Source organism: Malus domestica, chromosome 08 (assembly GCF_042453785.1).
Source record: "Malus domestica chromosome 08, GDT2T_hap1".
Taxonomy (NCBI): domain Eukaryota; kingdom Viridiplantae; phylum Streptophyta; class Magnoliopsida; order Rosales; family Rosaceae; genus Malus; species Malus domestica.
In genome coordinates this window covers 6,761,000-6,775,011 of record NC_091668.1, presented here as the reverse complement: position 1 = coordinate 6,775,011, position 14,012 = coordinate 6,761,000, and the positions used below count along the sequence as shown (strand labels likewise).

Here is a 14,012-nt window from a genome sequence, read left to right as displayed (position 1 = left end):
GTGGCCGAACGGGCCTCCACCAAATCGCGGAGTTACATAATTGCACTATTTCATTCGAGCACCAATTCGGATTGCTCGAGTTTCTTCGAGAACCGATTCGACAATGATGGCAGAGGGACTTGTCATTTGGGGAAATCAAACTTGGGTTTTGCGGGTTCATGGGTTTTATCATTTTTCGTAATTTTCGCCTCGGTTGAGAGGATGGAGCAGGAGATGGCAGAAGCAACGGCAGAATTGGGTTGCAGACGAGATGCGGGTGCGGCGGGGATGGATTTGATGAGTTTGATTGCTGCTTTTTTGCTCGAATTGAAGAGACCCAGGAGGAAGGAAAGAAAAGAGGCTACTATTCGACCCATGGGGGCTGTGGGAGGAGTCGGAGGAGGACGACGGGTGTTCTGAGGGGAAATGAGGGAGAGGATTAGGCCGGAGAGAATGAGAGGTAGAAGATAAACTTCAAAAAAAAAAAATCCTGGACAAAAAAACAGTAGAGGGTGAAAAGAATTTTAGAAATAATCAAACGCTAGCGAGGACAATCCGGTGGTCGGAGAAGGAAGAGGACTTCGCCGGAGTTACGAAGGCGAGGGTGGCGTCTGGTGTGGGAGAAGGAGTATGCACGGTGGTGGTGATGGGGAATGAGGTGCTAAGCTTAGTGGTGGGACCATATTCAATATTTTAATTTTTTTGTTAAAAAATATCTTCATTTGTTAATATTTAATTAATTTATTGAATGAGGAGGCGCTGCCTAGCTGTCACGTCAGCCGTTAATAAAAAAAATTGACAGAATTTTTAATAGGAGCTTTGAAATTACAACGAATTTATACGTTGAAGTATAATATTGTAATGTTTAAAACATGAAATATAAAATTATGGTTCTATCTTTAATTAAAATAGTTTTATATAATTTACTCAAATTTCAATAAAACAATCTCATGTCGAATTAGACTAATATGAAGTCGTGTGAAATCAAATACACTAATGTTGTAGATGATGTAGTTAAACACTATTTAAAGAAAATCAAGACATTTTCCACGTGTCGTCATCACCGTGATTTAATCAGAAAATCATATAGGTGTAATTCTCAGATGATGTACGGCCAGGACAATCCCATGGAAACCTGCGTCGAGAGGCGACAATCACCGACACGTAACCATTGCCATTATCGACAGAACGGGCTCCAAAAATAAAACAAATAATTGAAAAACAGAAAATTTAAATTAAAAAAAAAAAGAAAAAGGAAGAACACCGGAATATTCAACGCAAAACTGATCGGCTCCGATTATCGTATTTCCTCTCGGAATACATTATTCAATTATCACTTCTAATTACGAGTACTAATTTGCTATTAGTTGATCAAAATCTCTCTCTCTCTCTCTCTCATAGGTTAATAGTACTTAGACAAAAAGGTTCAGAAGCTTGCGATCCTTCAGATCGCCGCCACCGCTTTCAAAGGTCCTCGTCGTTGTCGTAGTCATCACCGACTCCTCCGAATCAAACGACACCGTATCCCTCCGCCGCTGATCCATCGCGGCACTTACGCAGATCCACATTCCCTTCCCTCTTCCTCTCTCTGCCGCCACGAGATTCGGCCTCAGAGAGAGCCCCGCCGCCTCGAACGGCTGGATTCGCTCTGCGTCGTAGTATGCCGCCGCCGACGGACAGTAGCGGTTTTTCGGCGTGCATGCGCCTCTGCTGAACGCGTCCGAAGACTCGTCGAGGGCAGGCGTAGTAAAAGCCGGTAACGGCCTCAAAGCGCCGCCGGAGAGCACCGTATCGACCGCCGACTGGCACACGTGCCAGTTCCCGCTCGACAGAAGCCCCACCGCTCCGTTCACCGGGTTCACCGTGCGGCCGCACGCTTCGAACAGCAGAGACTGAAACAGAGCTGATAGAGAAAAAGGAAAAATATGGATCAATTAATGGCAAATATTAATCGTGTAAAATTATTGCAATATTGTTTAATTAATTAATTGGTTGTTTACTGGGGCGTTGGTTTTCCGGTACGGCGGAGACGAAGGAGAGGAGATCGCTGCGGCCGAAGAACTTGGCGAGGAACAGGGTGGCGTTGCCTTGGGCTTCGGGAGAGTCGATCCAACACAGGCACGACCTCAGTATGCATGTGTCGCTGCATCCCTTCCGGAGCACTCGGCAGCCGTTGCAGCTCATCTCCACCGTCCGATCAGCCTCCCTCCAAAACAAATTAAATCAAATCAAAGGTGAGTGATCAAATCCCTCTCTCAGTTGAAAGTTGTTTGGTTTGTTGAGTTTGTTGAGTTTGTTGAGGGGAGGGAGTGAGAGTATGGGTCTTGAAGCTACGCTTTGGTATTTAGAGAAGCAGGAAGAAGAAACTAGAGAGAGACTACAAGACTGAGAGAGGAGAGAGAAGAAACTGTGGTTGAGTTTAGGAGTTTACTGAATGTTTTCCGCATTCGCTTTTCATCATCCTCCTCTTTATTTTGTCTTTGAAATGAATAAATAATATATGAAGAATTATGAAAACAGATTGTAGTATTTACGGTAGAAAAGTGTTATTGGCATTCCAAAAATCTCATTCTACACTCCTTACAAGCGTGTTTTTCTTTCCCAATATAGAAAATTTGGAGTGTAGAATAAGATTTTTTAGTGATAATAACAATTCATTTTACGATAAAATTATATAACAATCAATATAAAAGAACAACAATAGAATATAATCAATTCTTGAAATCATAACCCTAACTAACAACTTCAAGGACCATATAAATAATTAACCTACTAAATAAATCAAGAATAAGTAAATAAAGCGATTAAGAACATATCAAAGGTTGCATTCATTAGAAAATCGCAACGAAAAGTAAGGAATTGCAGAGATAGGAATTTAATTGTGAACTAAAGGAAAATTCTTTTTCTTTTCTTGAGTAAGAAGTACGAAGGCGAAATCTCATAGGGTAAATGGTCTTTTTCTTTAATGAATATGATAGAAGGGGGAGGGAAGATATAACTAATTTATTACTTGTAGCATAAAAAATATTATTTATTAACTATCCTCAAATAAATATACATTAAATAATAACCTATATAGGAATTGAGTGGACTATATAGGCTACATGCATTAACATAAGCCATTAAAGCATGAGTTTAAAAAAGGATAGTGTTATTCACTCACCTTTATTAATTTTTTGTCATTGATCTTCGTCAATTCACTCAATCTGAAGGTAGAAAACTGAGAGGGATGTGTGAGAAATATAAATGAGTGTAGATAGCACTATACTTACAAAAAACCTCCCTGGACTACAGTCCACATTAGCCTTGTGGTTGGCTCCGCCCGTGCCACCATTACTGTTCATGACGAGGTCAGCTAAGGTCCACTAATGTCCCACTTAAAATTTTGTGCAAGTTAAAGATCATGATTCTTATAGACGGGGTAGAGAACATTTTTGCTATATTATTCATGTCACATCCTGGTCCGGGCCCCCACTACATCCCGGGTTCGACTCCACCGTAGCACGATATTATCCGTTTTGGGCCCCGACCATGCTCTCATGGTTTTGTTTCTGGGAACTCACACAAGAACTTCCTAGTGGGTCACTCATCATGGGATTGCTCTCGCGCGAACTCGCTTAACTTCAGAGTTCCGATGGAACCCGAAGCCAATGAGCTCCCAAAAGGCCTCGCGCTAGGTAGATATCAAAATATTTATATAAGACTTACATGATCCTCACCCCTTGACAATGTGGAATCTTACAATCCACCCCCCTTAGGGGCCTGACATCCTTGTCGGCATACTTCTGGGCATGAATTGGTTTTGATACCAAATTATCACATCCCGACCCAAGATGTGGTGAGGGTCCGGGTTGAGATGTGACAATTCATGCTTCTTTAATTGATTTGTTAAAATTTTCAAATAATATGTATAATAATAGGCCATTGTTATGATAAAATGTCTACAAGTTAGCTTAATGAAATTTGAAAAAATATAGAAGATATTTTACTATAATAAAAAACAACTCTCAAGTATAATTGGAGGTTTGGTCGCCCTTGCTAAAAATATTTCTAGCTTTGTCTCTAGTTATCGTAATGTTCAAATTTAATAATATAACATACATCAAGTGTGTTTTTTAATATCAAATTATGATGTTATTGAAACTGAAACGTCGTGCTTTTCGTATTCTCGAACATTTTGCATATGACGGTGGACATTGGGTGGGGACCCACGACGATCTTGTCGAGGCATATCTTCCAAACTCTGGGCGAGACAGAGCGGCTCCGTGTTTCCGCGACTATTTCTGACCCGATCTGACCGTCGGATCGCGGGGTTTGATCGGGCTTTTGCCGTTGGTTTAGCATCACGGTCGCTTTTTAATTATTGTTAAAGTGGGTTGAGGAAGCAGTGTTGGGGTGGGTGCCCGACTGCAAACTCGGCGCAAGCAGCTTTGAAGGCAGAGAGAAACACAAGACACTCCGACTTCCGATGCGTGGACTGCCAATGACTCACCCTTCCTTATTCCTTCCCCCGCTGCCTTTACATGACTAAACTAAATTCTAATCACACCTTCCTATATTTTACTCCCTCAATTTTAGCCTCTTGACTAATTTATGTTTTTAAAAGGGAACCAAATTGCTTTGTCATAACAGTCCATTATTTCGGAAATCGAAAAGAATTATATACGCATTTTAGCATTTTTTATCCACCATCGTGTGATTCACAAATGTCAAGATGCGGATCTGAATTTGTTCCCAACCGTTAAACCTCGTGATAAATTTGTTTTAATAATTACTCAATTGGTTATTTTATGGTACGATGAAAACAAAACTTGAACAATCCATAGGGCTAATCAATAGTAATATTGCGAATAGTTATTTGATTTAGTGACATAAATTTTTGTTTGTACTAGAAGGAGGTGGTTGTTGATAAAGAAAATTGAAATAAATGTCGTGTTAATTAATAAAAGAAAATGAATGTGGGAGCAAAATTTATTCCTCAAGAAATCAATTAAATTCGGGAAAGTAGAGCTTCAATCATGCAAGCAAGATGCTACAATATCCCACTATCATGCCATGGCGGAATAGCTTGTGGTTTAATCAACTCGCGTAGGAAGATAGAGAAAAGAGATACAAAAGTGTTCAAAATTCTATAACAATCATCACGAACGCTCACTAAATTAAACGTCAAAATGTCTTTTACAGGTACACCTCCTCATTCTGTTCCTGGTGGCAAGCAAAAATGGCGTCTACAATCCTTCGATGTGACTACAAAATTATTGGCTTCAAGATTAGAAGATCGAGTTTTTTTACAGGGAAGAGATCACATCCGGATCTCTCCCACCAAATCCTAGGGATCAAGAGATCTGGACCCTTGAAATTTTATCTAACAGCTACAAACAGGGGTTCCTCTAAAAGGTATAATAATTGTAGTCGTTGGATTAAATTTCAAGGGTCCGGATCTCCGGATCTCTAGGATTTGGTGGGAGAGATTCGGATGAGATCTCTTCCCTTTTTTACAATTTTGAAGCTTCAGTTTACCAGCGCGGCCTTGTAGAAATTTGCTTGCAAAGGTCACGAGCCACCCGTAATGGGCTGAGCTTAGAACTTTATTCATCGTCACAATGGAAAGGGTTGGTCCATTTGACTCCTCTAAGATGGGAAATAAGCTGGCCCGCGGTTCAATCCAATTGTTGGGTCGGACTGGGCTACACAATCACAATCCTTGTGTTCTTTTCTTTTAATCAAATCATAATCGTGATGTTTACCCCTAAGAAATCTTTTTTTTTTTTTTTTTGAAAAACATGTTTTTATAGCCGCGAGCTACTGTCTACCTAGTTCGGCTATTCAACTCTTCGAGTTCTTCTTGCATGGACTTCGATTGGAGGCGTGCTTTGGGTTTCGGTGATGCTAAAGTGCATTTTGCACTATTTGTTAGGATTACGGAGCTTTTTTAGCGTGTGTAGCTTGCCCACCCCCATTTTCCATTCCTCCTTTGAGTTCGTTGGTTTTGCACCCCAATGGTGCCGCTATTTTGGTGGAGGAGGTTGGTTCTCGTTTCCATATCTTGGATTTTTGGCCTAGACATTGTTATGGCTCACTTTGAGTGCTTGTTTCCTTATTGTACTTTTGTAATAGAATGCACTTTTACTTTAGTGTACCAAAAGTAAGTATTTCTAACAGTCATAAACATCAAACTAGGGGTAGTACACTACTCCAATGGGCTTCAATAAAAAAAAATTCGAGGAAAACGCGTGACAATACACTTTAGACTAAAAGTTTTTAAAAAAAAAATGAGCATTACACATACTACAATTACAAGTCAAATAAAAGAATCAAGTGCACCCGAAAGTTCTTCTTATCAGAAACAAACATCCCATGCCAAAACACAGAAACAAACGAGAAAAGGAATATAATTTTTTTATGCATATTCAAATCAAAATATCATTTTCCATTGATCTTTATTTATTTTTATTTCAAATTACTTTGCTTTCATTCATGACTAATTTATATACCAAAAATTAGTCTTACATGGTAAATCCACCTCACCCCATACAGATTACTAAAAATAAAAATACAAAATATGGATTTTGGTTGTTGAAGGTAATTCCGAAGTGGGGAAGCAGTTCTGGTGGTGGATACAGAAGCCACGTGTCATCTCAGAGATGAAAAGATCTCTAGTTCCATCCTATGTGGGCAAGGGTAACAATAGAATTTTTTCGCCTCTGCCAAAAGAGTCACAACCCACTAACATAGTGGTCCTGCTACTCCTGCCTCAGAGACACGTTACTCAATACTTAAACGTACGATGTTGGGATGATATTTTAAATTAACAACGTAATGTTACTTGGTTAAACTTTAACTTTTTTTTTTTCACATATCATTTATTTTAAAGAAAAACTAATAAAAATAACTTGAAATTTTTGAGTTTTAAAGATAAAGATAAAATAAATGGTAAAGTGAATAGTATCATGATTGTTTTTTTAGTGTAAAAATGTGATTTTTCATTAAAGTAAACAGTACTGGAATCTTTTCGTTAAAGTTCATTTATTTTAATAGATTGAGATTTCATCACAGTGGTGTATCGATTGTAAACAAATACTTTTCCTAGGTTGGTGAGAAGTTAACAACTCTTGATAAATTGTGAGATATTTCCGTTTCTCTATTTCTAATATATATCGTGTTTGACGCGATTCGAAGTAATTGTTCACTGTGACGGGAACCCTACTTACACATACAAGAGACGACGGAGCCGGGTTGAGGGGTGTTTGGATACCGGTGTGATCCGCCTACCAAACAAGAACGCCGTTCACATTCAAAAGTCTACCCTTACAGTCATCAGATTATACAAAGAACTTGACCCGACGAAGCTTCTTGGAATAATCCATCGTTTGGCAGTTTGAACATACACGCTTAGGTGTACGAACTGGGCTAATTTTCTTTCCCAAAATTTGACCCAGCACACCACAACACCAACAAGATTATTAATTACCTTAAACACGCACGACCCATGAATCCAGTCCCATGACACGTCAAAAATTAGGTCATCAGCTCATGTCTAAATACGTATTGATGATAAAAGTCAAAGCCATCAAGCGGGCAAACCAAAATACTTTATTTGACATACATGACCAGTTAGTCTAAAGATATTCGATTCTTATAGAAAACAACAAACAACAACAACAAAGCATTTTTTTCATTAAGTGGGGTCGGTTATATGAATCATAGAACGTCATTGCGCTCGGTTTTATGTCATGTCATCTGTTAGATATAAGTACTCTAAATCTTTTCTTTCCAAAGTTTTCCTAGGTTTTCCTCTACCCCTTCGGCCCTGGACCTCTACCCCTTCGATTCTTATAGAAAGTAAAAAAATTTAAATTGACGCACAATAATGTGAGGGTAATATAGAGGAGAAAATTGTAGTAATGATCCCTTAACTTTAACCTAATTGAATAAATGATTCCCCAACTAGAAATTTGTGCCTAATGGTCCCTTAATTTATCTTGTGTAGTTATAGTATTTTTCGTCAACTCCGTTAGAATTTTTATAAAAATAAGTCATGTGTCACACGCGTAAGGCTGGATTAAGGGGCAATATGAAAAACTAAATAAGAAAATTGTAGCAATAGTCTCTCAACTTTAACCTAATTGGATAAATGATCTCTCATTTTTATCTCAATTGGCGCAATGGTCTATCAACTTTAACCTAATTATAACAATGGTTTTTCCAACATGACTCATTTTGACGAATGTTCTTACAGAGCTAACGAAAATGACTATAGTTGCACGTTTTGATGAATTAAAAGACAATTGTCACAAATTTTTAGTTGAATGACCATTGCTTCAAGTGGGTTAAAATTGAGGAATCATTGTGACAATTTCACATTGTTTGACTTCTGAGTCCTACATGTCAAACTGTGAATGACGGGAATGTAAGAATGCCTACATTCAAGAAAACACGCGAATTATTGTCCATGTATATGTATAATTGTAGTGAGTTATGTATTAAGTTAAGAATGTTTGTGACTTATTATCATGTGCAACGACCTGTCGAAAAAGTATCTGGAAAAAAAAAAAAAACCTTAAATCTTGGACTTTATGAAAAATTGACAATTAGTGAGCTCCACACTCCACAGCCACCACATTTGAAAGCATTATTATTATCTGATAAAAAAAAAAAGAGAAAGAAAGCATTATTATTAGGTTGGCATAGTAAACTTCAATGTCATATCCTAAAAGAAATGTTAATGAGATTTTATTAAAAGTGCAATTCTTCGTAGATTCTTCAGCACCTCATATTTTAATATGAATTTTTATACCAATATTATAAAATATTAGGCCAAAAACATGAAATGCTAGATAGTCTCATTTAAAAAATAAAAAAAATTCCATTCGATATTGAAGAGTAGCAAAAGGGGGTCTACTTGGGTGTAGTTGCCTGGTAGGTTAGCCGACCAACTAATAAATCATTGGGATAGCAATTAGCTGAGCTAGCTAGCAAATTATTAATTCATCACCTCTCGCGTGATGAAGTGGACATGTTCTGTTGAAGTTGAACTCTACACTGCATGAGCAAGAGATAAGAGCCACAACGAGTTTAGGGTTTTTTAGAAGTGGAGTGGGGCCTTTGCCGAGTTAGTTGATGGGAAGAGGATTATCTCTTGATCTAATTTGTGGAGATCTTAAGAATTTCTAAATTTAAATTATTTATTGTACATGGTGCGGTCAGTTTTCGTTAAGTACTATTTGTGTTTAAATTTAAATAAAAAAATTAAATAATTTATGACCGCACAATATACAATAAATGATTAAGATATGAGGATCCTAGGATCCCCACAATTTGGATCTGGATAGGATCCAAATCCTAGTTAATGGATCAATATTTTAACTTTTTATATAATTTTTTGCAATCCCCACTATCATAAGTTAGAAAACTTATTGGACATGTAAAATATCGTCTAAATTGTCCAACCGGCCAAATGAAACCTATCCAAACAAGTAAGTTGGCTTTTACTAGTTTCAACAGTAAGTTAGCATTGGTTCGGTTGCATTTTCAGATGTATATTAAATCGAATCGGACCGTTTTTTTTTAGTAAGGGGAGATATACAAGTGTAGTATTATACCGTGACGGATCAGGATTCTAACATCATGTGATCCTAAATAAGGTAACCTAGGCGCTTTTCATTTGTGTTCTTCTTTGTCTGAAATTAGATCTTTTTTCTTAATTCAGAGCTTCTATTGCACAATATTTGCATAACCATGGTATTCTTTCTTTCACCATTTGTCCAGATCGTTGGGTGGTCCTTGTATGTCCTCACAAGTGCTTCTTCAAACTCTAGGTAATCCAAGACTGCCCGGGTCCATGCATGGATCCGCCACTAGTATTATATTTACTTACTAGTGACTAGCAAGTTGACTGAGAGCTTCATACATTATTCCTTAATACCAGTATGCGACATCAGTTATTATATATAATTAGATTATGAGTACTGAAATAATGTTGTAAATTAATATCCAAATATATCTTCTCCTCCCACACGCAAATGCTACTTGTCGTTTGTAACCCATACTCCTGATTCTCCATCATATTCCCCTCTGTTGAGGGGAGAACATGTTCAAAGCTACGGTTATTTGCCTTGGTCGGTTAGTTCCTTAAGTTAAGCAGCGTATAATTTAAGTTGGGTTGAAAAAGTTTTGGCTTAATTAGGCCAACACTGTACGCAATTGGTATTTTATCTTTTTACCTTAGGTACATTCATTGTATATGCTCTTCTCCAATTGGATCGATCAGCAGCGACGTTAGTCGCAAAAAATGTCACGTTCGTCCTTTCAAAAAGAGAGAATTCGAAAAACCAGTAAGGCGTCATTAATCTTTATGTGCAAATTACTGTCTGCCACATATGTACATAGAAAATAAGGAAAACTAATGAAATGGGCCTGAAAACTTTGAGTTTTAACGATAAGGACAAAATAAAGGGTAAAGTGAATAATATTAGGATTGATTTTTTAGTGTAAAAATGTTGTTTTTTCGTTAAAGTGAACAGTACCAGGAGCTTTTCGTTAAAGTTTCCTAAAAAATAAGGTTCCTAACAATGCCTTCTGTTAGATTGATGATCACACAAGAACTTCTGTCATGTTTCTTAAAGTCACACCTCTTGACAATTAGGCGTATTTTCATATCAGTGTAAATGTATCTCATTGCAATCACAACAAGAAACGGAGTAGGATTCTCTCTTCTCCGATTCTTTTTCCTCCCCTTCTCTTCCCTTCTCCCATACTTTCCACTGTGTCTTTGCACGACCACCTACTTTTCATTTTATAAAGAAGTCAACATCTTAATATTAATTTGATTTAATCGCAATAGTTCAAACAAGTGAGAAGATAAAAAAAATGGAAAAAAGAGGAGAGAACCATAAAAAAAATGGCCACTTACATCCTGTTTCCCGTTGACATTTGGGTTATGTGACTTTTGGTAGTTTTGAATGTATAAAAAGTCAGATACCCCCAAAGTTGCATTGCACCTAGGCAAGGCATACCCGTATGTTTAAGGGCACAACCAGGAAGCGCCAGATCGCGCCACAGCAAGGGGAAGTTGGCAACTAACTAAATATAACATAATAAATAAATATATAATATATACAGATGAATGTGGCCAACTTGGTCACTTGTTATTTGCAGTTACAATAAGAAACATTCTAACATTTATAAAAAATATATATATATATATATATTTTTTATTTATTTATTTTATTTTTTAATTACCAGAAAAATAAAACATTGGATTTAAGCACGGCAACGCGGCAAATAATGTTTACTTTTTTAAACACATGGTAAACGCGTCAAGAGGTGACGTCTGTAGGTATGGACGTGGTCGTGGCAGTTCTGCTGGCATTTACCGTAACAGGTGTCACTCTGTGATGTATTATCTGAAAATATGGGAAGAAAAATATCCAATAGAATCGTCTCCAGATTCTTTTGATGCGGATCCTAAAGATCTGTAAATCGTGTACGTTTATTATATATCGTACGGTCAATTTTTATCGGATATTATTTATATTTAATTTTAAATAAAATTTTTATAATAATTTTTTACTGCATAATATATGATGAACGAATATGATTCACAGATTTCTGAAATCCTTACAAAGAAGAAACGAAGATAATAATATATAATAAAAAAGAGAAGGCATTTAGGTAAGGTAAGGTCCACCTGGCATCCAAATCTATTCCACGAGTTCCACACGCGAGCACATCCGAAGCCCCCACCTTCCCCCAACTTCTATCCTTCTTCTTATCCAATCCCTAGTTTTTTCCTTTGTTGATCTCTTCCCCGTCAGTCCCCACTCGCAACCTTTACATTACTAACAATTTGAAAAGGGTGTTAATGATTTCTATACATCATATCTAGCATCTAGCAGATTTTATGATATGACGGTTAACGAGTGATTTTTTATTTTATTTTTAAAACTGCAATTCGAGTAATGTTACACTTACTATTTAGTTGTATCATTATTTGTACCATCTTTCTAACATTAACTTTGTTAAAGTTCACCAAAACATGTGAGTCCTAACTTTATTAGAGAGATAGTACAAATAAGTAGTAAGAATATCATTTTTAATGTAATTTAACCATGAACTACAACATTATGTAATTCATAAAATATGGTCTAAAAAGTATTTTTCTAATATTTTTCTTTAAAAAATGAAACAGCTACGTCTTGAGTTTGATTCATAAATAACATATTTGGTAGAATCAGTACCTAATTTTTATGACTATGCACAACTTCGCCCTTTTTGTGTAAATGGAGTAAAATACCCTTGATAATAAGGAATTGAAGAAAAGGAAAATTTTGGTACTGCCACTTGACATTTATTTGTTTGACTCATCCACTTGATATCGAACCTTCTTCTAATTCGCTCATGAACGTTCCATCTCATTACGAGTTTGTTAGTCTTCCAAAACGTGTCGGTTAGTTCAAATTTGACAAGTTTTTTTTTTTTTTTTTAAATTGAGAGTTATTTTCATCCGTTCAAAGAGCATTGCTTATATTTATATAAACATCACAAAAATAAGGTAAATTTAGCGACGGAGAGTAAATTAGCTCGTGTTAGAAATTCAGAGGGACGAATAGGAATGACAAAAAATAAGGTAAATTTAGTGACGAGAGTAAATTAGCTCGTGTTAAAAGTTCAGAGAGACGAATTGGAATTTACGCGTGAACTACTGTAGCTGGACAGTGAGCAGTGAGCACTACGATTTGAGTGTGAAATGTGTGTGGAACATTTTACAGTTAAAAACCGTCACAGAAACACGCACTCTGCCATTTCTCTCCAAATGCAAAACCAATATGCGCAAGTGGGTCTTCTCTGGCTCTCTGCCACCACCAACTCACGCCGACAAGGTTGCGCCGCCTATCCAAAAACGTATATAACGTGCCACAAAATTAATAAAAATGAATAACATCCGCAGCGCAAATAGAAATTTCGGAAGAAAAAAAATAATTGAATATTCCAATTACTTCCACAGCATGTTTATACATGAATAAAATAATCCAAATCCACTAAAGAAAATTACACGCCGAATATTAATTCAAATATTTAAGTCCTAATTTAATGCCTACGGGAACTGATTCGCAGAGTCGGTCTGAATCGTCGTCCTAATTTTGTTGGTCCTGTGGAGTCTCCATTTTGGGCTTCACTATCAGCAGAAGCCTGGGCTTCTTCGTCGGGTGGGGGCTCTCCACCTCCTCCTCACCGGAGACGAAGAAGTCGCGGGAGAACTCGGGCAGCGCCGGCAGGTTCAGGTCAAACGTCTCTCGGGGGTGGCCGTGGCTGACCGCGTGAGAAGTTGACCCGACTCCCTCAGAGGAAGTTATAGCGCTTGTGGTAGCGGTGGATCCTGTGGCGCCGCCATCGTAGTGGCAGCGCTTGTGGCCGCCCAAGGCTTGACCGGTGGGGAAAGACTTGTGGCATATGGAGCACTCGTGGGACCTTCCCGAAGGGATGGCGGTGGTGGTGGCGGAGTTTGTGGTGGTCGAGGACGTGGACGGGCCTTCGACGGCCGATCCGGCAGCAGAGCCTTTTCGGTGGCTGGCCTTGTGTCCTCCGAGGGCCTGGTAAGAAGAGAAGCTCTTGTCGCAAACAGAGCACTTGTAGCTCAGGTTAGCCGGCGGCGCTGTTGACGTGGAGAACTCCATAGAAGGGGATTGAGTCATCATCTGGTGTGAGGCAGCGGAGGCTGTTGCTTTAGTGGCTGTGGTAGCGGCGAGGTCTCCATCTCTATTACCGCGGGCGAGCATGATGAGGCAGAGAGCGAGGTACTCCTCCTCGGTATGAGGGGTGTCGAGGCGTGGACGCTTGGAACGCTTGCGTTTGGTCCACGGCTCGACATAGCTGAAGCTCGAGGTCTTGGTCTCGAGCTGGAAAGGAGACGATCCGGCGTGTGTTGGCGAGTTGAGAGCTTGCAGAGCCATCTGATGCTTGCTGATGAAAATTTGAGAGATTCTGTTTTTTGTTTTGAGAGAGAGAGAGAGAGAGAGAGACAGAGAGAGGAT

The 14,012-nt window shown here is 38.3% G+C and overlaps 2 protein-coding genes across 2 annotated transcripts; both read right to left on the bottom strand.

Annotated features, from left to right (window-relative positions):
* Positions 1 to 1,250: 1,250 nt before the first annotated feature.
* Positions 1,251 to 2,450, bottom strand: LOC103441053 (LOB domain-containing protein 37-like). Its single transcript, XM_008379750.4, has 2 exons — positions 1,980 to 2,450; positions 1,251 to 1,882 (listed from the first exon to the last, which is right to left on the bottom strand). Exons 1-2 carry the CDS (start codon positions 2,161 to 2,163, stop codon positions 1,392 to 1,394), a joined length of 675 nt encoding a protein of 224 aa, XP_008377972.1. The 5' UTR covers positions 2,164 to 2,450; the 3' UTR covers positions 1,251 to 1,391.
* A 10,515-nt stretch (positions 2,451 to 12,965) lies between these two features.
* Positions 12,966 to 14,012, bottom strand: LOC103410709 (zinc finger protein ZAT10-like). The gene is given in 1 exon segment (NM_001328774.1): positions 12,966 to 14,012. A coding segment is annotated over 1 exon segment (816 nt). The 5' UTR covers positions 13,932 to 14,012; the 3' UTR covers positions 12,966 to 13,115.

Excerpts from the sequence above, each read along its gene's own strand:
- LOC103441053 (XM_008379750.4), bottom strand. The coding sequence starts at position 2,163 with ATGAGCTGCAACGGCTGCCGAGTGCTCCGGAAGGGATGCAGCGACACA. Across the intron at positions 1,883-1,979 it reads ACCGGAAAACCAACGCCCCA|CTCTGTTTCAGTCTCTGCTG; the intron begins GTAAACAACCAA and ends TTTCTCTATCAG.